Genomic DNA, 24,229 nt, shown 5'->3' with positions numbered 1-24,229 from the left:
AGTGTATATAGCAGTTCCAGTGTATCCAAAGTGCTTTGGGTCAGCCCTGAGACTTGGATCTACATAGAGGAATGCAAGTATGAACAATGCAGAATAAGCCACTCTTTCTCTGAAATGCTGGGTACTTCCAGATAACAATGATTAATTAAAAACATTCGTCTGCTTTCACTCCCATCTTAAAATCTACTTAAATAACAGCCAAGAGAGTATAAACCCAGTGAATAGTAAACAGAGGTAAACAACCAGACAGCATACATACCAAGCCAATTCAACCATTGTTTATTAGGGTAAATTCACAGTTTAAAGAAATAACTGGTGTGTAGATATGAGATGATCAAGGTAGTGGAAGTGTGGGATGAGACCTGTGGGATGGTGAGATAATCATGAGACTTGAGGACTAAATTGTATCATAAAGAAGAACTAATTTAACACTGAAGTAAGATGGTGAAAGTGTACTGCTTCCCCTGCCAAGTGAAAGCTTCTGGTGTCCTCTACTTGGATAGAGGGAAAAGCATTTATTAGATCAATGGCTGCATACTGAGTACTGAGACTGTGTTGGATTTGCTCCAGTTAAGAAACTACATGTACTTAAACAACTGCAACTGGTATCATCTGATTAAATTTAAAATAATCTATTCCCATTCTCTAAGATCCTTCTCTGTTCAAAATAGGTACAATAGGAGGGAATTCCCTGGCAGTCCAGTGGTTAGGACTCGGCGCTTTCACTGCCGAGGGCACGAGTTCAGTCCCTGGTTGGGAAGCTAAGATCCTGCAAGCCACACAGCATGGCCAAAAAAAAAAACCAAATAGGTACAATAAGTAAGCTAATTGGTAATGTGATAGGAATTACCACCCTACCAACAGGAAGGATTTCCCTTTACTATCATTGCACTATACAAAATGGGCTAATCCTGCCTTCAAGAAGCTTAAAATCTAATGAAGATATTTAAAGGAACAATTATAAATGACTGTCAGTGTGTGAAAACTACCATATGGGTTTATAAAACTACAGCTATCCACTTCTGGCTGGCGACAGCACATCATGTACATCTGTAAATCATGTTTCAATTTCTTTTTTTAAAAAAATTCAGCTTTGCTGAGGTGTAATTGACATATAAAAGGCTTAATTTCTTTCTCAATTAACTGATCATAGATAATTACCCATACGACTATGGGTGTGGATTGGTGGAGGATGGCAGTGAATCATGAGCATTAAGAAATGCATTAGTTAGAAGAACACCAGCATCGTGTCCCAGATATGAAGCAGGGAGAGTCTTCCTTTGAAATGGCTTCCTGATTTCCTGGGGATAATTGGCGCCCTGGATGGCAGAGGCCAAGAAGGAGTGCTTCACTTCCAGAAGTTACTGTAATAGGCAACAGAGCCAGAGTGGTGAACAGAATGGTTTGGTCTGACCATGGGTTCTCCCACACAAAGGAGATGGGCAGGTCACTAAGGTTCTATTTCTTCTACATAAACTAGTAACTAGAGGCCTGGCTTGAGTCACCATAATAGCCAGTTTGCAGACCCAGGGCCTCATGAATAAAGGGGAGCCAGCAGCTCTCCTTGGGGAATAGCCCTGCAATAACATCATATGTATGTACTTAATTCTTCCTCTTAGCCTACCCCAGGATGGTCTGTGGCCATTTACCAGGATAGTTGTGTACTGGGAAAAGAGAGCTACCCAGTCTTTCAGGAATTTCTGGTCAGTGCTCTGCAGTAAAGCCAATCACCAGTGACTTTGAAAGCCACTGTGGTTCACCAGTTTGTGTGTGTGTTGGGGGGGGGGGTGATGGGCAGCTTAGTGAGAGTCAGGTGGCAAATGAAATTTTGACTTGAATCCATCTCCTGGCAGTCCTAGAAAGTCCAGGAATCCATCCTTGGGGTTATTTCCCCATTTCCTAACTGGATAGTGGAAATAGGTGCACTAGCAAATGGAACAAGAGCCACTTGGCTCTGATCCAAGGAATGAAGGCTGCTATGGTGGGAGGAGCCTAGTAGAAGCGTCTGGCATGCTGTTTCTTTACCAAAATAGAAAACTGAAAGCAATACTGCAGATTTGAGGACGAATGTAGATTAGTGCTACCATTAGATACTTTGGAGAAACATAGAGGAGCATGTTGCCTGTGACAAATCCTCTCTAACACCCCTGTCTCCTCAAAACTTTGGATTTCTTCCTCCTCATTTTACCAATGAATTTCTGGCATTGCAACTTCATTTGGCACAGGCAACCATTTAGTCCAGGTTCCAATCAACCAATGCAGCAATCACCAAATGCAGCGATCAACCAGTGCAGCAATCAAACCAGTGCAGCAGTCAACTAGACTCACTCCTAGCTGCTCCAGGGAGTTTACTGAAACCAGCCTCGCTAATAAGTGAGCCCATACTGTTATAATCCGCCCAAGTCTGAAATCTTGTTTCCTCCTCTCTGGTCCTACACTTATGAAATCCATTTCCACGTACATTCTACAGTATAAATTAGCATAATTGTATAGTTCTTTTTGCTGTGTAAATCTTCTCTCCCTCTCTTTGACTTTGTAATAGCCCCCTTGGGACATGCTGGGATCTGACTTTAGTCAAGGTTTGGAGACCTTGACGGGTAGCAGGGAAAGGAGCCTTGAGGAGAATTGGCAGCCACCCCACATGCAACACAGCTGCCTCAAGTGAGATCATTAGGGGGGTCCTCAACAAGGCAAAAGCAGCCTCATCACACAAGCTCGGGGGCTACTTCACATGAGAAGAGACCTTTGGCAGGAAGTTGGGGTGCTCTTAGTTCTATGAATACTCCCAAAGTGCCACATTTCAATTCTCAAAGTATATCTCTCACTTAATTAACTGAGAAATTAATTAACCTCACATAAATTCAACCTGTGTTGTCATTTAGCACCCTGCAGGACTATTCTCGGCATCTGATTTTTCAGTCATCTCAGGGTAATTCCAATGGTCAATGGAGTGAGTCTTAAAAATACAAAAAATAAGGGCAACCATTGAAACTTTTGGTTTCCTAACTGTGCCTTGAACCAAAATATCAAAGCCCTAAAGCTGTCCTTTTGTTTTTTCTTTAATTTTTCCAGTGAAGTGAGAAACAGCCAGCCCAGCCCGCTTTTCTTTTATTACTTTCCCATATGTTCCCATATTGTTCAATCACATTCAGTCCAGCAAAACCCTGCCCTGAATAGGCACTTCATTCCAGATGACCACAGGTGATTATGTAAGTAATTGGTTCATCACTGGGTGCCCATTTACCAGTGTTCCAGCCACTAATGGTAATTAGATCCCCCTGCCTTCAGACCCAGCTAAGTCAGATAGCCTACATGCCCAAGGCCTTGACTTTGTTTCCCATACCCACTTCTGGTATCATATTCTGAACTAATCAGGATTCAACTACAGAATTCACTCTAGGTAGTTAAAGCAAAAAGGGATTGATTACAGGGTGTTAGTTTATACAGTTTCTGAGAGTGCCAGCGAAGGAAGCTTAGTTGAGTACCTATTAGGTACCAGTTACTGTTCTAGGCCCCGGAGCTACAATAATGGACAAGGTAAAGCCCTTGCAGAGTTACAAGCCTTTGGAGAACAATAAAGCACACTGAGGGATTAGAGAATGCCTGATGAGGGGCATAGGTGGAACAATAAAAACAAAGCTTTGGAGATCTGTTCAGGGAATAGCAGAGGCTCACTGGGCCAGAGTGGAGGTCGGTGGGAATGTGATAGGAGATGGGGGTGGGGAGAGTTAATAGAAGTGAAATCATTAAGAGGCTGGTAGGCCACAGTAAAGGTTGGATTTTATTCTAGGATAACAAAGGTTTACAGAGAAGGACTCAATTCATCTTGGGTACTGATAATGAAATCAAGTTTTCCATGTCAAGTTATATAACAAACTAAAACAAAGATAATGAGCTCTGATGTCAGCGCCAGGAGATTCCCCTGAATGGCTAAGAGAGCAGCCTCTGAGTGACCCAGTCTGAATTCCCTGACCCTGTCGCCCTTATTAACCCCTACGGGCTTGAACCAGAATGTCTAGTTTTTGCTTTCAGGCCTTCACTATTCCAGTATTTGTTTGTGCACTCACCAAAGTATACTATTTAAACACAGAGTATCAGTTGGTTTCTACAGAAAGTTTTATTTCACTCCAAAATGCCTTGAAAAATTCTGAGTGTGGCTGAATAATGTTGCAGTGCTCTACCTTTCTGGAATGAACACTGTGTGAATCTGTATTCTCTTTGATAACTATCTCCTCTTCCTAAGATCAGTGGTATTTGTTTGTAGTTGTTATTTTGTATAAATGTTGTTTTGCCTAAAATGGAATCTGCCTTCTTGGAATCTGAGATCACGGAAGGATTCTGTTTTGAACAGAAGCCATGACTCTTCCTGTGAGGTGCCCTTAAATACCCCTCTTTCACAACAATAGCTGGGGAGTTTCTTAGGACATTGCTTCATGCCTAATTCGGTGTTACTAATACTAGTAACTAGGGTTCTGCCAGTCTCTGAACCCTTGGCCCTACCTGGATTCCCAGTTCCAGTACTGGATCCTGGTGCCTAGAGTCTGTGGACCAGCACAAGCGTTCTGTTTCTACATGAATAGGGCCATGTGTTACTCTTGCCAGTTCCTCTCAGGATTTTTTTTTTTTTTTTTTTGGCTGCGATGGGTCTTCATTGCTATGCGCGGTCTTTCTCTAGTTGCGACACGCGGGCTTCTCATTGCGGTGGCTTCTCTTGTTGCAGAGCACGGGCTCTAGGCCCGTGGGCTTCATAATTGCACTGCGCAGGCTCTAGGGCGCATGGGCTCGATAGTGGTGGCTCGTGGGCTCTAGGGCGCAGGCTCAGTAGTTGTGGCGCACGGGCTTAGTTGCTCCACAGCATGTGGGATCCTCCCGGACCAGGGCTCAAACCCGTGTCCCCTGCATTGGCAGGCGGATTCCTAACCACTGTGCCACCAGGGAAGCCCTCCTCCCAAGACTGAGATCCACTCCCTTCCCTCCACCTCTACCAGCCTCATCTAAACCACTAGATCTCACCTGGATTATTAAATTAGCCTCCGAATTAACCTCCCTGTATCCACTCTGCCCCAGAAATCCATTCTCTATATATGTCACTTGCCTTCTTGAGTCCTTTCAATGACTTCCCTTTGAACTTAGAGTAAAGTGCAAATTCCTGACCCAGATTGAGAAGGCCCTCGGGGGTCTGCCCCCCCCCGCCGCCCCCCCCCACCCCCCACCCCCCCCCGCCAGCCTCAGCAGCTTCACTCTCACGCTTTAGCCACACTGGCCACCACACTCCCAGCTCTTTCTCACCTCAGGGCCTCTCCCCATCCTCTTCAGGCTCTTTGTGTCTTTGCACTGGGTGTCAGCCCCATCTACTCACCTCTTCTGACACCAGACCCTCATATCCTGAACCTATGTTTTAATACCCAGGCTCTTAATGGATAGACTTCTCAATAAACTTGTGAGGTATTATTCCAGGAAAAGTGAAAGCACAAATAACTTGCCCAAGGTTATAAAACTAGGAAGCAGCACAGCTGGGGTTTGAACTCTGTGCACAAATGGCTGTACTATTCCTTCTGCCTCATTAAAAAAATATAAATAATGTAGTCTCAGGCTTGGCTCTTAGGTAAAGGAGGGAGAGGATAAAGTTATACCAGAATTCAGTATAGGAAATAAAAACCACTCTAGACATTTTAAGTGGAAAGGGACTTAATACTGAGAATTAGGTGCTTTCACAATACTGAGAAGAGCTAGAGTCAAAAGGCTGCCACCAGATCACTGATGCCAAGGGCTTGACACTGTCACTGCGATCTGAGATGGGGAAACTGCTCTGAGCAAAATACCTCCATTCAGTGGTTGCTATTTCTTGGTGTTTACCCAGACCTAACATGTCTTGTCACTGGTGCCATACCTGCGTCACACACAGGCCAGCCCACTGTTCTGCAAGACCAGCTCCATCTGCACGATAATGAGTTCAGTTTTTAAAAAGTGATCTAAACACATGATTTAAATATCCAAATATGATAAAATATTAAAACTGAGTGATGCGAGGGTTTGGAATATTAGGTAATTTTACATTTGTTAATCAAAAAATCCTTACAGTAGAACATTTAGTGAAAAAAAAAAATCTCGTGGTTTCAGATTTTTGAAAATATGTCAACAACAACATCATCTACGCGAAGAGGGCTGAAAAGCAAACAACACACTGAGAAAAATATTTACAGCATCTATGTAGACTCTGATATACATTGAGTCTTCATAAATCAATTTAAAGAAGAGTAACTAGACCAATCGAAAAGCAATAAAGGGCATGAACAGAAAATACACAAAAGGAGAGAGGTTTAATGTTCAATAATGTGAAAATTAAAATCATTAGTAATTAATGAAATGAAATTAATGAAAACCAAAGTGAGATATCTTTTTATTTTAACCACAGCTTGGCAAACATAACACTGGCAAAACGGAATGTTGGCAAGACAATGAGGAGATAGGGACTCAAATGCACAGATGCTTGGTGGGCGTGTAAATATGTACAACCTTGCTTAGTGAGGGTAGTTTGGTCGTATGTAACTGTGAAGCCATCATCCTGGGACAGTGATGTGAGCAATGGAAAGACATCAACAGAAAAGTTAAAGGGAATGTAATTGCTGCAATTTATAGAAATGGTTACACAAAATACACTAAGTACTCCCAGACAGAATACAAGTTGCCCAGATCCCCAATTCCCCGATGGAAAACACTCCCCAATATTTTCCACAGAGTGAGGAATCTTCAGGGGCAAGAAGCTCCCAGCCTCCCATTCTCAAGGGCCCTTTATTCTCCCCAGCCTCCCCTGGCTGTGTACCTGCCTGCTTACCAGGCATAGGTAACTGTTATAAAACAACCCTGGCACATGCTTGAGTGTTTACCACCAACATGAATTGGATGAATTGAAGGTCAACCTTCAAGAATGTCTTTTTTCCTGCAAAACCAAGTCTCAGGTCTACCTGAAGTTCATACTTGCAGGATCAAAATGTAACATGTGCCTACCATAGGCCCCAGAAATCCCACTTCTAGAACTTACCTTAAAAAGATAACTGCACAACTTCCATAGATGGATGACTAGATATTCACTGAAGCATTGCTTCTAGAAATGAAAATCGTGTCAGGCCTAATTGCTCATCAATAGGGACTAACTAAGTAAATTATGATACATCCATATAATGAAATCCTTGGCCACTGAAATATATGTATACATATTAGTATCTGTACCTCAATGCATAGGATGTTTCTGAAAGAGGCAGGGGAAGTTGCAGAGGATGAAATGATTAGCAAGGCAGGTATGAGAGAATTCTTCATGGATATTCTTTTAACTTTAAAAATATTGAACCATATGAATGTATTTATCTAATATTAAAAGGTAACTGCAGAGAGAGACAGAGAGAGGGAGAGAAACAGAGATTCCTAAAGGGACAGTCACTATAAGTTACAGCAATTATTTTGAGCTAGCAAGATTTGAGTCAACACTTTTTATTTCTTTACTTTTCTATATTGTTTGAATTTTCATGATAAGCATGGATCATTTTTACAGATGTAAAAATTTCAAATTACACAGCAAAAATTATATAACCAAAAGAAAAAGTAGTAAAGCAATTTTCGTTAAAACATTAAAAAAAAAAATTTCCCAGACTCCCTTTGCGCTGCATCCTTTGGCCATGACAAGCCCCTCCCATTCCATTTCTATTGCCAGTTCTGCTGCTGAAACCCTATCATAGGAGTTTTCATTTCCTTTTTTGTTTTTTCCCCCAGAGTTGCTGATGGAATGATCAAAAGTGTGTTATGACAAACACTTCAAGCTCTTAACTTCTGTCATAGACATAACGTACGTAACATTTTCTAACGTATTTGCTGATTTCTTCATGATGACTCTTCTACTTAGCTCAGGGGTCTATTTGAAGAGCTAATGACAGAGGGAAAATAAGGACCAAAAGAGCTAAACAAAAGAAAGTTACAGAATATGAGGAAAAGTAATGCATTATTCATGGCCCTTTTCCAATTTCTGTAAGAATCGAATTACTCATTCCTTATAAATTAAAAGTTTGTATAAACTTAATGTTTCTTTTTGCCGCAATACTGATTCCTATAATTATTTTTAAATTGGATTAAAATAAGTTTTCAGGATATCAGAGGTGTAACCCTCAATGGCACTTGATTTTGTTTTGTTTTTAATGTCTCTTAAGTCTTTTATTCTATAGCAGTCCCCCTTCCCCTACCTTTTTTTTTCCCATCATTAATTTTTTACAGCCATGGGTATTAAACTTAAGCATACATCAAAATCACCAGGAGGTCTTGTTAAGACACATTTTGCTGGGCCCATTCCCAGAGTTTCTGATTCAGTAGGTCTGGGATAGGACCTGAGAATTGGCATTTCTAACAGTTTCCCAGTTGATACTGAAGCTGCTGGTCCTAGAGCCACACTTTGACTACTCCTGTGTTATAGAAATCATTTTGGCCGATTGCTTCCTATGTGTTACTTAACTTGTTCTTTCACCTGTATTTGCTATAAATTGGTGTTTATATCCAAAGGTTTGATCATACTCAGGTTCAGTTTTTTAGACAGGAATGCTTCACATGTAGTGCTGTCCACTTATTGCATCAGCATCATGAGGCATATATTATGTCTGGTTGTCTTTCCCACTTTTGATTGTCTTAAAATAGATTAGTGGGTTCAGGGGGTGTTCATTTGATCCCCTCCATTATCACTTTCCCTGTCAATCTTTTTTTTTTTTTTTTCCCCCGGTACGTGGGCCTCTCACAGTTGTGGCCTCTCCCGTTGCAGAGCACAGGCTCCGGACGCGCAGGCTCAGCGGCCATGGCTCACGGGCCTAGCCACTCCGCGGCATGCGGGATCTTCCTGGACCGGGGCACGAACCCATGTCCCCTGCATCGGCAGGCGGACTCTCAACCACTGCGCCACCAGGGAAGCCCCCCTGTCAATCTTTTATTTCGTTTTAGCATTCATAGATAATTATTACCTCTCTCCAGGATTTCATTAGAGTTAAAAGGTGGTGATTTTCTAATTCTATTATTCCTTCTGCATTTGTTAATTGGAATTCTATGGAGAAGAATTTACCATCATGGACTCTGGCTACTGTAAAGTACAGTAAGATAAATATGTGATTATTCCCTTTGTTTGTCAATACTCAAGAGTGATGACCCAGTGTGTTAGCAGCCTCCAGGAGTGAACAATGAAGGGTTTTGGGGAGGTGTAGGGTGTTGTTATAAACGAATGGATTTTATGTATTTGATGTGTTTCATTCCTTTGCAATAATTGTTCTCTCTGATGTTCAAATCTTAGGCCAGTGGGAGCTTCTTCAAGTAGACTCTTGGGTGCTTTTGCTATAATGATAGTTTTTAAAAAATAACTCTAGACCTTTTGCGTTGGTGCCTACACGAAGTCAGTGTTGAGGCAAGGATACAGACTACCATATGGTCAATTTTGATGCCAGCAGAATATCTATCATAGTAGTCTAGGATTGCTGAAAAAGAGTACAGGATCATGGAACTAAATTTCAATACTTAGGGAAAGCTTCCTTTAGCTTTAAGAAAGTGACATTTTTTTGTTTGTTTGTTTTGTTAGGATAAGTCAGAAGCTTTTATTTTCTATTGATAGAGTATAGAGGGATATTGTCCACAAGATACATAAACCTGTTTTTCATGATGCAAATTGTACTTTCAAATAATTACTAAAGATGATGCTGAATTGAATCCACATCTCTCTTGCTTTTCACCATGCTCTGAGAGGTATTCAAGTTCACCTAAGTTTGTTGCTAGAGTTTTACGGGTAATTAAAATGATTGTTTAAAAATTCGTTTTACCATAAGTGTTGTACATTATCCCTATATAATCAGACATTTTCCTGTGTACTGATTATAAGCTTGAATACAGTGTCTGTGGCTGATTTATCTTTGTATCGCTTTAGCCTAGCATGGATCTTTTTATATAAAAGGTGCTCAGGAAACATTTATTGAATAACTGGATGAAGGAATGAATGAATGAGTGGGTCAATCAATCAACTTACCTACCTGATTACTACTTACTATTTCCAGTGGACCCAAACATTATTGTAGCTCAATACAACTGCCACCATTTCTTTCTCTGCTTGGAACAACACGTTCTGTACCTTAAACTTTGAAATATTGAAAACCTCCAGTTTATAATCTATGGCCTTTATTAAAAATGGATAATTTTTCAGACAAAATTTCTTCCTCCAACGTGGAAATTACTTCTGAACTCTGGTTATCCCATTTTCTTATGCTGTGGTAAGCTTTTATGTATCTTTTTTTTTTTAACAAATCTATTGTCTAAAATGCACACAAAGGAAAAAAAATCTAAATCATATGTAAGTTGTTAAAATACTACATCTAAAACCTTTATACTCTCCTTATTTTAAAGGAGCCCTCACGATACTCTCAGAGAATAGAAAAGGCAGTCTGACCCAAATGGTGTTGCTAAAGATTCCCAGCTTTCAACCTGTGGTGACCATGACTACCTTTTTATCTCCAGAGTGGTGATCCTACCAAGAAAGGAAGGTTACGGTAGTAAGGGATTAAGGCCTTGCTACTCAAAGTGTGGTTTGTAGAGATCACCTGAGAGCTCATTAGAAATGCAGGTTCTCAGGCCCGTTCAGATCTGACTCAGAATCTGCATTTTAACAAGATCTCCAGGTGATTCATGTGTACATTAAATTTTGAGAAGCAGTGGACTTATGAAAATACCTACTCATTTTGTTCTTTTTTTACCCTATAATATGGCTAGGTTGAGGTAACTAAAGTGACCATTTAGCATCATTGTCAACTCATGAATTTTTATATATTTGACGTATCGATTAGAGAAAAACAACTTCATATCTGGGAATTCCCTGGAGGTCCAGTGGTTAGGACTCTGCGCTTTCACTGCCGTGGGCCCGGGTTTAATCCTTGGTTAGGGAACTAAGATCCTGCAAGCCACACGGAACAGCCAAAAAAAAAAAGAACTTCATGTCAAAATGACAAAATTACAGTGACTTCCAAAATACGAGTATGTCTGGCTGTAACATCCATCATCATCTTGTTGATATCAATGACTTAGTTGTCAGGGAGGAGGTTCCTTTCCTCTCTCATTATGAGTATCCATCCGTAAGGCTCAAAGAACAACCTTCTCAGATGTCCATTCAGGCTATATAAAGAAGCGACTTCTAGTAGGGAAGCTTCCGGAGATGATTCCTAAAATTAAGGGTCAGGTTTAAAATACCATGAATACCTCTTCTTGCTGGCTTTTGAGATTGTAAAAATGAGATTGCACATCAGCTGCAATAACCCAGTTTAAGCAATGTTTGCTAAAAGCTGTGTATGATACCCAAGTTTATCAAAGTGTTTTGGTTACACTGGCTTGCTCTTAGGTGGAAAATAAGCTGATTGCGAGAGGCATTACAGAGTTTGCACTGAGTGCAGCTTTGCAGTAGAGAAAGTGAATGTTGTATGTCTAAGCATCTTCTGTTCTCCATACTCTGCTTCTTACTGTTCCAGTGATTTTTAGTCTCTTTTTCTTTCTTCTATTATATAATACTCCAACTATCCTTCTTTTTTTTTTTTTTTTTTTTTTTGCGGTACGTGGGTCTCTCACTGTTGTGGCCTCTCCCGTTGCAGAGCACAGGCTCTGGACGCGCAGGCTCAGCGGCCATGGCTCATGGGCCCAGCCGCTCTGCGGCATGTGGGATCTTCCCGGACAGGGGCACGAACCAGTGTCCCCTGCATCGGCAGGCAGACTCTCAACCATTGCGCCACCAGGGAAGCCCTATCCTTCTTTATTTGTAGCTTCTCTTACCTGCATTACACTAAAAATTTTTTCAGATTCTTTGGGACATAATCAATACTTCATTTGCCTTTGTATGTTTTGGTTGGAAAATAAGTAGCTGTAGGGCTTCCCTGGTGGCGCAGTGGTTGAGAGTCCGCCTGCTGATGTAGGGGACACGGGTTCGTGCCCCGGTCTGGGAAGATCCCACATGCCGCGGAGCGGCTGGGCCCGTGAGCCATGGCCGCTGAGCCTGCGCGTCTGGAGCCTGTGCTCCGCAACGGGAGAAGCCACAACAGTGAGAGGCCCGCGTACGGCAAAAAAAAAAAAAAAAAAAAAAAAAAAAAGTAGCTGTAAATTTCACATGGATTTGCATATTTAAATAGTCCAATAGACAGGTATCAATGTAAGTCCATTTACTTAGTAATGACACATATAGTACAGAAATTTTAGAATCTGATGCAAACTCACCTGAGGGATATAACCTATTCTTATTAAATCACTAATTATTATAGGTGAATATGATGCAAAGTGTTAATCCAGTTTTCATAAATGTGTTGCCTTAAAAGGTAGGATGAAAACTATGCTGGCTTATATTCTAACAATGTATTTTTAAAAATTAATATCTAGGGCCTTAGGACTTTTAAGAGGCCTTAAAAGGTTTCTTCTAACTGCTGGTTGTACAAATTATGAGACAGTTGACAGTAATTGAGACAATACAAACAAGCTTCTAGTACCAGTGCCGTTTTTGTGACCCAAAATGAATTTAGGGTTCAACATTTTCTCTTTTTAGATAGCTCTTATAGAAGCAAAAAAAAAATTATTTCAAAATTGTCAATTTGACAGGAATACTTCAAGAGACTGACAGCACAACAGAGAAGTGAGGCAGAAAGAGCTGATTGTTGTGGTTAATCCGGAGACCGTCGGTAGCCACCTGCAATCACAGGATTGTTGCAAGGATGAACTAATTCATGTAGAAGTGCTCTGAAAAGTTCAGAGCTCTGCATGAGGGCTGAGTTGTACAAGAAGAGCAACATCATTTTTATCTACGTGCTTCTTTGGAGGGAGGATAACCTGGAAAGCTAAAGTTCTGAAGAATAGGGCCTGAGTTGTTTTCTCCTGGGGCATCCACAGCATGGAATAGCCATTTCTGGACTAATAGTGAGTGGGGCTCACTCAGCCCACCTTCACCCACACCCCCAGCTTAGACCTCTCACATCCAGGAAGGAGCACCTGCTTCACTCAGGGTCCTGGGGTGTTTCAGCAAGCTGTAAGCTCTCCACACATAGAGGACTCGGAGGGGAGAATGCCTCCCGCTGGTGACCCGCTCTCCCAGGGGCAACTCCAGCAGCATCCTGTGGTCACGTTTCAAGAAAGCTGTTAATGGTTGCAGATTAGTTGGGGATACTCATCCCCTCTGGCCGAATATTTGGTATCTCTTGTTAATAGGTGACCGTTACATCCCAGCTTGCCCAGGACAGTTGTGGGCTGTTGTCCTCGCGTAGTAATTAATAGAGCTCCCTTTCACACATCCTTAATAGAGCTGGATGAGAAATAAGATGGTCACTCTAATGAATTTTGTTTTTGCTGTCATTCAAACGTTTTTCCAGTTTCTCCAATCTGCAATATTTGTGCAACCTGCATTGTGATTCTTGGGGGGCAGCCGTTCTTATTAGAAGCACTCTGAGTGTTACCTCGTTCAGGGTTACCTCATACTTGATTTACAAGGTTGTGTTAATTACTCTGTACAACAGAGTGGGTCCGTTATACATATATATATATTTTTTATATCCTTTTCCATTATGGTTTATCATAGAATATTAAATATAGTTCTCTGTGCTATACAGTAGGACCTTGTTGTCTCATTCAGGATTTTACCTCTTACTGTTTAAATAGGGCTCAGTAAAAAGTGGAAAAAATAATTATATGATACTGCCTTCTCAAAAATATTTTTTTCAGTTTTCCTATCCAATAATTATTTTAATTTCTTTCCTAATATAGCAACTTTTTTTTCTTTTGGTATAAGATTTACAAATGAAAAAAATGGCAATTTAAGTTTTTAGAAAAATGAAGGAAAACCATATTTGTGTTTATCTCACAGGCTTTGTTTATCATTTAAACTAATAGTTAAATGTTCATTATGCTTCGTTGTCTTGATGACTCGGGGAAATAATTAAATATTTTCTTACAGTGTATTCACAGAGGTGTAAAACCTGAAAATATTCTAATAACTAAGCAAGGAATAATCAAGATCTGTGACTTTGGGTTTGCACGAATTCTGAGTAAGTAGCAATTTTTTACTAACTTATCCAATTCAGATGATTATGAAATGATACAGTTAAAATTCTTACTTTAGATACTGAATGTATGCTGATTGTTATATTGTTATTATTCAAAAAGGGAAATTTCACTGTAACCTTTTAGTCAGTACATCAGTTCACACTTCACCTCCATCCAATCAACTACAATTTATTGGATGTCACATTTATGTACTTTGCCCCATAGGAAAGGAAAAGAACTACAAGATGCATTTCTGGTCTTCATGCACTTATAACCGTGAAGTAAAAGAAAGAAAAGAATAATACAAGATGACTAGCAATAAAGTACTAAAGCGAAAGGGCAGATGGTTCCCTGGAGGGAGATATTAACATGGTCTAAAGTGGTTGGGAAAAAACTTTGTGGAGCTGATGACACGAGGAGAGTAAACAGAAAATGACAGAGAGGATTCAGAGACAGTGCTGAGAAAAAAGAAGTCATCCCAGAGAGGGAGGAACCAAGGGAAAGGGGGACAAATAATGGTGTCTCCTTGAATCTAGAGCTGTGCAGCAGGCAAAAAACATGCATTAACAACAGACACACTGCACAGGGGGCATACACATAATCAATATCCTGATAGGACCCAAACACAAGTGACTTGACAATGCATTGGGAGGCTGGTTTATACTTGAAGTTACACTGTAGAAATTCTCCCTACCCCCTCGCCCCGGTCCTCTCTTTTTAGGATTATATAGATGTTAACTAGCTAAGGTACCTTTGGAAGTTGAATTTTTTTTAATTGAAGTATATAGTTGATTTACAATATTATGTTAGTTTCAGGTGTACAGTATAGGGATTCAGTATTTTTGCAGATTATACTCCATTATAGGTTATTACAAGATAACAGGTATAATTCCCTGTACTCTACAGTATATTGCTTATCTATTTTATACATAGTATGGGGAAGGTGAATTTACTATCTGAGTACTGTTTACTCGATTAGTGCCTCACTGCATGAACTGTTAGGAGTATCGTGGCTTCTGAGAATTACTAAAGCTGGTCTGAATGCCTGACTGCTCTTGGGAGTAGCTCCTCTCTTGGGAGAATGTGACCCACCTGATTTGACTGACGCATTTGCAGTTCCAGGAGATGCCTACACTGATTATGTCGCTACAAGATGGTACCAAGCTCCTCAACTCCTTCTTTTTTTTTTTTTCAACATCTTTATTGGGGTATAATTGCTTTACAATGGTGTGTTAGTTTCTGCTCTATAACAAAGTGAATCAGTTATACATATGTTCCCATATCTCTTCCCTCTTGCATCTCCCTCCCTCTCACCCTCCCTATCCCACCCCTCTAGGCGGTCACAAAGCACTGAGCTGATCTCCCTGTGCTATGCAGCTGCTTCCCACTAGCTATCTACCTTACGTTTGTTAGCGTATATATGTCCATGCCTCTCTCTCGCTTTGTCACAGCTCACCCTTCCCCCTCCCCATATCCTCAAGTCCATTCTCCAGTAGGTCTGTGTCTTTATTCCTGTCTTACCCCTAGGTTCTTCATGACATTTTTTCCCTTAAATTCCATATATATGTGTTAGCATACGGTATTTGTCTTTCTCTTTCTGACTTACTTCACTCTGTATGACAGACTCTAGGTCTAACCACCTCATTACAAATAGCTCAATTTCATTTCTTTTTATGGCTGAGTACTATTCCATTGTATATATGTGCCACATCTTCTTTATCCATTCATCCGATGATGGGCACTTAGGTTGTTTCCATCTCCAGGCTATTGTAAATAGAGCGGCAATGAACATTTTGGTACATGGCTCTTTTTGAATTTTGGTTTTCTCAGGGTATATGTCCAGTGGTGGGATTGCTGGGTCATATGGTAGCTCTATTTGTAGTTTTTTAAGCAACCTCCATACTGTTCTCCATAGTGGCTGAACCAATTCACATTCCCACCAGCAGTGCAAGAGTGTTCCCTTTTCTCCACACCCTCGCCAGCATTTATTGTTTCTAGATTTTTTGATGATGGCCATTCTGACTGGTGTGAGATGATATCTCATTGTAGTTTTGATTTGCATTTCTCTAATGATTAATGATGTTGAGCATTCTTTCATGTGTTTGTTGGCGGTCTGTATATCTTCTTTGGAGAAATGTCTATTTAGGTCTTCTGCCCATTTTTGGATTGGGTTGTTTGTTTTTTTGTTATTGAGCTGCTTGTAAATTTTGGAAATTAATCCTTTGTCAGTTGCTTCATTTGCAAATATTTTCTCCCATTCTGAGGGTTGTCTTTTGGTCTTGTTTATGGTTTCCTTTGCTGTGCAAAAGCTTTGAAGTTTCATTAGGTCCCATTTGTTTATTGTTGTTTTTATTTCCATTTCTCTAGGAGGTGGGTCAGAAAGGATCTTGCTGTGATTTATGTCATAGAGTGTTCTGCCTATGTTTTCCTCTAAGAGTTTGATAGTTTCTGGCCTTACATTTAGGTCTTTAATCCATTTTGAGCTTATTTTTGTGTATGGTGTTAGGGAGTGATCTAATCTCATACTTTTACATGTACCTGTCCAGTTTTCCCAGCACCACTTATTGAAAAGGCTGTTCTTTCTCCACTGTACATTCCTGCCTCTCCTGAACTTCTTGTGGTAGATACCCACTATGGTTCTTCAGTCGACGTATGGGCTACCGGTTGCGTTTTTGCAGAGCTCCTGACAGGCCAGCCACTGTGGCCTGGAAAATCAGATGTGGACCAACTGTATCTGATAATCAGAACACTGGGTATAAGTTGCATTTTATGGCTTACAGAGTTGCTAAAGTGTTATAGTAGTGGTATGTCACTGTAATGAACAATAAGACCTTTCTTTCTTCTCCAAAGTGCTACTCAGGATGGCTGTTCTGGGTTGTAGCCAAAGCCCAACCCTTTTCTCAATGTGTAGAGCCATAACTTCTGTCAGTGAGGAGTTTTCAGATGCCTTTCCAAGTCAAGTCAATTAGCCATGGAATAAACTATACATTTACTTACCTTATCAGCCTAAGATAGGGCTAAGGATATGAGTCAGCTGCATAGAGCTTACTCTAAAGATATTTACTCAAATGCACTTTCTATCCTCTGTAAAAGAGGAATTTTCCCCTTTCCTCTAGCACAGGGGTCAGCAAACTTTTTCTATAAAGGGCCAAATGGTAAATATTTTAGGTTTTGCAGGCTATACAGCCTCTGTTGCCACTCCTCAAATCTGCTTCTTTATACTTAAGAATTTACAAATTACTTTCACACACACCATCTCTTTCAGTCTTAAGAAAAGCCCATTAAGGACATTATAACATTTTTCATTGTGCCTGGTTTTACCAATGAGGAAACTGAGGCTCTGGGAGCTTCCATGAGTGGCCTAAAGTCCTACAAATAGTTAAGTGCAGAATAAGAATGGACGCAAATGCTCTCTTTCATGAGCTTTCATCACGATGCAGCGTCCTCAGCACTTGTCTACTTCCACCTGGTTGGAAGAGAACATAACCCAAAAGATCAGCTGCAGCTTTACGCCAGCAGCATGGATGCAAACAAAGTGATGGGTGTTTATTAATCCCTTCCCATAGGCTTTCCTGGCAGCATGGCTGCTGGGCAAGGGAACTACTGCTGTCTGGTCTGATGCAATTCCCTGTGTGGTCCCAACACATTCTGCTGGAGAATTCCGCAGCATGAAAAGTGTGGGGTAGAGTATCACTACAGGCCACACCTTAAGCTTATGCTGTTTAATTGATTTCCTACAAGGTTGTGGAAATTTACATTAGGCAGATGTTAGAATGAGTCTGAATCCTGGGTCTGTCACCTAATGAGCGTGTGACTTTAGACAGCTGATCAAACCTCTGAGCCTCATTCTCTGACTGGGACAGTATAAATGAAAAATAGCAATGATTGTGAGATGGTTATGAGATTAAATGGGATCATATGTGTAAAGCCCTCCAGACCACTTGCTTACCTCCTCTTTTGGTGGCAGCTGAATGGCAGACCAAACCATGTGTGGCAAAGAGAGTTCCTTGGGAGCATTGACCTTACCTGGGAAGGTATGTTTTTGCAATGACCCATTCCACCCAAATCTGGAGGGAATGATCAGGCTCAGTATTTCTTTCACATCTGGACCTCAGAAGTTAACCATTTAAGGATTATGTTAATTTTAGTAAATTTTTCATGAGTTATGTGGTTTGTATTTAACAGGAAAACTAATCCCAAGACATCAATCTATCTTTAAAAGTAACCAATTTTTCCATGGCATCAGTATTCCTGAACCAGAAGATATGGTAAATTGCTCGATTCTGGTGTTTTGTTATTTGTGTTGCTACTTTCTTTAAAGGGGTACTTGTGGGGCTTCCCTGGTGGCGCAGTGGTTGGGAGTCCGCCTGCCGATGCAGGGGACATGGGTTCGTGCCCCGGTCCGGGAGGATCCCATGTGCCGCGGAGCGGCTGGGCCCTTGAGCCATGGCCGCTGAGCCTGTGCTCCACAGCGGGAGAGGCCACGGCAGTGAGAGGCCCACGTACCGCAAAAAAAAAAAAAAAAAAAAAAAAGGGGTACTTGTTTCTTCTTTAATGTTTGTGCTTTGGGCTCCTGTTTTCCTTACGACACGCTGACACAGGTCAAAAAAACTATGTAAAAACTACATAAAATGAGCCAGGAGAATGCTTTAAAAGTTTACTTGCCCTATGTATTCAAAGATTAATTCAATTTTAAATTTGGAAGTGAAAGTATGCTTAGTTCCTTCATAAATACCGTGATCCTTTTATTTTTTTTTATTATTATTTTTTGTGTGTGTGTGGTACGCGGGCTTCTCACTGTTGTGGCCGCTCCCGTTGCGGAGCACAGGCTCCGGACACACAGGCTCAGCGGCCATGGCTGACGGGCCCAGCTGCTCCGCGGCATGTGGGATCTTCCCAGACCAGGGCACGAACCCGTGTCCCCTGCATCGGCAGGCAGACTCTCAACCACTGCACCACCAGGGAAGCCCCCGTGATACTTTTAATCAAAACATTCTGGTACCTTGCCCTGAAATAATTATTTTTTCATAAACAGTACTTATCATAGTTGTCTCTATTTTGAAAAAAAAATGCATTCTCTATTTTCTTCAGCTTCTGAAACAAAGCTCAAATCAATAGAAACTATTTTTTCACAACATATATTGCCACATGGAAGGTCATTCCACAAAATGATCCTCATTGTATCCAAATCAAAACTGCAAACCACAATGATCACCTCTACACTCTTTGTGTGGTCTTTGCCTTTTTGTGGGAACCTACCAATGACTACTTGACCTTCTTACTCTCTGTAGTCATTGATTTCCTGTCTGTGTTACCTAAGTTTGGGCTATGATCTTTAAAACCCTGTATGATCTAGATTCTGCCTGTAGAATGAAAGGACTGTCAGGGGAAGCCTGTGCCACGCTCCAGCTGTGCTGGAGGTGGGGCGAGTCTGCAAAGCCAGGTCATGATTTATGGCACCTGTGAACCATCAGATTCAGGTGGTCCCAACTTCTCTAAACACCCTGTTCATCTTAAATTTATTTCGTATAATACCTTGATTTATGTACTGGATTTCTTTTTTAGTATATTTGTTAAGGCTTTTAACAAATACAATAAGAGGTTAAAAGTTGAATTACAAGTCTAGAGGTTGAATTACAAAAGATTATTTATATAACATGTTTGATTTAAAGACTAAAATACAACAAATTCACATGTACCTGCTGCCTAGTTAAGGAAGGAGAATATTGCCATTGACTTGGAAGCTTCTCGCTCCCCATGTACTCTTCCTCAATCCCATTCTCTTCCCCCCTTACTATTCTGAATTTTGTGTTTATCATTCTGTTGCTTTCCATAGTGCTCTTAATTATGCAGCTCAGTGTATTTTCATTAATGCTCAAAGCATTTCTGTAAGTAGATCAGGCATCCCTATAAGTAGATATTAGGGTACTGTTGTAGGATTTCAGAAGGGGACATTTAGCACAAACATTTACCAAACACTAATTGCAAAACACTGAAGTTAATAGCTTCAATTTTTCCCATTACACTATACAGTAGTGTAAAATTATGTAAAAATATGAATTTAAAAAATCTTCAAAATCTAACCTACTAGGGGGGTCTTTCTCCAAAGTATTCTTAATGCTAATATATTTAAAATATCCATTACTTTGTTGTTAGGTAACATTGAAATGCTTTACTTTGTTTTTTAGGAAACTCTTGAAGAAAAGTTCTCATATGTGCATCCTGTGGCTTTGAATTTCATGAAGGTACCTAAGCATCAATTATAACCATTATTGACTGCAAGTCATAATGATTGAAGCTGGTAACTCTAGGGGGGGTGGACAGTAGGGCAAATAATGCCAAGGTAAAAATGTAGTCATTGAAACAGTTAAGGAACTGTAAAATAATTACAGTTAAAGGAACATCAGTGGTTTAAACAGTAATCTTTCTAACATATCCATTAAAATTAGTAGAAGATGAAAGAGTATAATTAAGGTCTGCCATGATGAAGACCACCATACTTCTGCATTCATTACGAAATTTGACTGTTAAGTCAGTATATTCAAGACTATGGAAATTTATGAGGATAAATGTACTCCTTAAATTTGAAGATCAAGAATTGTGCTGTAGGGCTTCCCTGGTGGCACAGTGGTTGAGAGTCCGCCTGCCGATGCAGGGGACACGGGTTCATGCCCCGGTCCGGGGCAGCTGGGCCTGCGGAGCAGCTGGGCCTGTGAGCCATGGCCGCTGAGCCTGCGCGTCCGGAGCCTGTGCTCCGCAGCGGGAGAGGCCACAACAGTGAGAGGCCCGTGTACCGCAAAAAAAAAAACAACAAAAAAAAAACGAATTGTGCTGTAGAGGGAAGAGATATGGGGATATATGTATATGTATAGCTGATTCACTTTGCTATAAAGCAGAAACTAACACACCATTGTAAAGCAATTATACTCCAATAAAGATGTTAAAAATAAATAAAATAAAAATTTTAAAAATAAAAAGAACTGTGCTGTCCAATATGGTAGCAACTAGTTACATGTTACTATTGAGCACTTGAAATATGGCTGATTAGAATTGAGCCGTACTATATTTCTATGAAAATTACTTTAAAAAAGAATATAAAATGTTTCATTAATAGTTTTTAAAATATTACATGTTGAACTGATAACATTTTGGATACACTGGATTAACTAAAATTTTAAATTGCTTTTTAAAAAAATCAGTAGAAGATCAGGCAGAATCAGAACCATGCAGACACCAAATATAACCCCTGTACCAGGGCCAAAAGAGATAGTCAAACAAAGGACAAATTCTAATAAAAAGCAGAAGAAACTCATCTATGACCAGTATGCCATTCATGCTTGACCAACTGAGGCCATGCTAGAAAGTGTGCCTCTTCCATTCAGTGTGGACGCTGAAAGCCTTTAGTGGTATAGGGATGGAGATACTAGTATGAGTATCTATCTTTAACAACCAATTAAGTTATATTTATAGCAATGACTTCCATACCACTGATCAGAATGACTACTCATCAGAATGAGCTTTTTAAAAATATACATTCCAATAAATAACCTCAGATTTACAGAAACAGAATCTGTATGAATAGGACCTTGGAATTTGTATCGTTAAGCCTCCCCCTAGGTGATTATGATAAACAGCCTAGTTTGAAACTCTTCTGATCTAGAAAGTAGAGCCATCTGGATGACCTAGAGTCAACTTTGTAGACCAGCCTTTGTGCTAGCGCTGGTCACTACCCAGGTGCTATCCAGGGTGCTGGATTCCTTCAGTATGAGTACCCCTGAGACTCAGAGGCCGACACCTCTGAGCTCTCAGACTGCCCTTACCACTGCTCCACTGGACCTCACCTGCCTTCTACCTGTCTCACTGCTCTGACTTGCCCTAACCCAGCACTCTGCAGGCCCTGTCCTGGAAGTCTAATTCTCCAACCTTGTTCTGGACAGGTTGTTCTGCCCCGCCTGCAGTTTAGCAAACCCCCCGAGGGGTTGGTGGAGGGTAGGTCAAGCCCTGTAAGCCCAATCCATTCTCAGGTGGCTCAAACTTGAACAGGTATTAGATTTACCCTGAAGGCTTGTTAAACACAGATTGCTGGGCCCCACCCCCAGTGCTTTTGATTCGTTAGGCCTGGGGTTGGACCAAAGAATTTGTATTTCTAGCAAGTTCCCAGGTGATGCTGATGTAGCTGGCCTAGGGACCACATTTTGTGGAGCCCTACAAACTATTTGCTTTGACAAGTGATAAAGAAATGTCATTGGTTAAACGCACCTGACCTACATTTACCCCCTTTGAGACATTGAATGTTCATCAAATCTACCCTCAAAAGACTTTGAAAGGGCAAAAGAAGAGCAATTCCAGTTATTAACAAGTTCCAAGTACTGGATAATATACAAACTTGAAGATTTTCTAAACTCGTATTTGCTCTACCAAATTATTATTCAGAGTTTTTGGGCACAGTAACAAAACAGGGTCCTCTTTTAATATCTTCTTTGCTCTTCCCGTCTTCCATAGGAGTGTCTGAGGATGAATCCAGATGACAGGTTAACTTGTGCCCAACTCCTGGAGAGCCCCTACTTTGATTCTTTTCAAGAGGACCAAATTAAAAGAAAAGCATGTAATGAAGGAAGAAACAGAAGATGTCAGCAGGTACCTCCATTCAAAAGTTAAAGTGCTGTAAAAATGATTCTTTATTTTCCTTCTCTACCTTTCAAAGTGAGACTAGGCGGGCACCAAGATCTTCTCTTTGCACTGGTTTAGTTGTATTTGCTTGTCTAATAAATATTGGTGATTGATGTCATAAAACCATAAAACTATGAAAATATACAGATTGTCACAAAATCTTATTCCAAATACACTTAAGTTATTGCACAATTCTTTTCTTACACTGATTCGATATCCCCCCTGCCAGGTCATGTACCCAAAACACAACAGTTTCAAACAAGTAAGCCCCAATTACAGCAGAACTGAATTTGACCAGCATTATGGAAGAATCCCGGTACCTTCTGTAGCCTCCAGATGCCCAGTAAAGGAAACTTGACTCTTCTGTCTTTTCATCCGTGGCAGGCACCTTAGTCTGCCTTTCCTAGGCTTTTCCTGGTAGCCAAGGACAAGCTCTGGACAGATACAAAGAGCTGAAACTCAGATATCTGAGAACCAAATCCTGTCCTAAAATGTTCCAATATTGTAGAATAATACAGTGAATATAAAGACGAACACTGATTCTGTAGCTTATTAGGCAACTACCATTTACTTGCAAAACTCTGAAGTTAAAACATAAACTCCATGAAAGTAGGTTTCTTTGAGGTTGGATTTTTTTTCTCCTCACCTGTATCCCCAGCACCTAAAACAATATCTGTTACATCAAAGGTACTTAATAAATATTATCCAAATAAATAAGTAGGTGAACATTGCTTATTAATAAGCCAAGATGGTAATTTTCCATTTTTCAGAAACTGACAATTGTCGCATTTTGCGTTTGCTTAATCCTCCACATCTGATCTACTTTTTTGTTCATTTATCTTCTCATTAGCATCTTTACCATAAAGGAAGAAAGTGGTCTCTTTCAATAGTTAAAATAGAAGTTTGTTGGGAGAGAAAGATGTATCCAAAATCTTTATCCAAAATAAAAATCCAAATTTGTATTACGTAGGTCATTTTACCTTTAACTGTTCAAGTTACATGTTTGCAAGTTAAGCCCAATAGAGTTTACTTAAATAACCAAAAAATTAGGGTTTGTTCAAATGAGTCCGAGGCAGCAATTTGAAATAGTGTGAATTTTGTGTAAAAACACTGTCCCCTCAAAAACATCTCACCAACTTTCCCAGCTTTGTCCTGGGAGGGTGGATGGCGGCCCTGATCCATCCTGCATCTTGGTCCCTAATCCACTTTCCTCCACGCTCACCTCCAGGTGGGTGAGGATACTGCTCTCCCTTTAAGTCTCCAGTTCACAGCTGTGCTACCCTTTAATACTTTGTGGCCCAGCTGATACAGATCAGGGACTTTACAGAAGGCCTTCCCAAAGACCCAAGACACAGAAGAAAAAGAAACACCAAGAGCAGCATGCACCTAGAGAATGTCATTTACAAAGACGATGTCATGTTCTCCGTGCTTAGCCATCTGCATCCTGTCCATCTCTATGTGCTAGCCCCACCAGAGCCCTCACCACGAG

The 24,229-nt window shown here is 40.6% G+C and overlaps 1 protein-coding gene across 1 annotated transcript in view; it reads left to right on the top strand.

The window, feature by feature from the left end:
- CDKL4 (cyclin dependent kinase like 4) overlaps window positions 1-22,849 on the top strand; it is a 30,483-nt gene extending 7,634 nt beyond the window's left edge. Inside the window, 7 exon segments of the mRNA XM_032652244.1 lie at window positions 7,768-7,840; window positions 13,982-14,072; window positions 15,187-15,234; window positions 16,674-16,823; window positions 18,256-18,338; window positions 20,259-20,315; window positions 22,573-22,849. Of these exon segments, the coding sequence (XP_032508135.1) occupies window positions 7,768-7,840; window positions 13,982-14,072; window positions 15,187-15,234; window positions 16,674-16,823; window positions 18,256-18,338; window positions 20,259-20,315; window positions 22,573-22,728 (658 nt within the window). The 3' untranslated portion in view covers window positions 22,729-22,849.
- The last annotated feature ends 1,380 nt before the right edge of the window (window positions 22,850-24,229 follow it).

Source organism: Phocoena sinus, chromosome 13, assembly GCF_008692025.1.
Source record: "Phocoena sinus isolate mPhoSin1 chromosome 13, mPhoSin1.pri, whole genome shotgun sequence".
Taxonomy (NCBI): Eukaryota; Metazoa; Chordata; class Mammalia; order Artiodactyla; family Phocoenidae; genus Phocoena; species Phocoena sinus.
The sequence above is the reverse complement of the archived record's forward strand: the minus strand, read 5'-3'. Positions and strand labels throughout refer to the sequence as shown.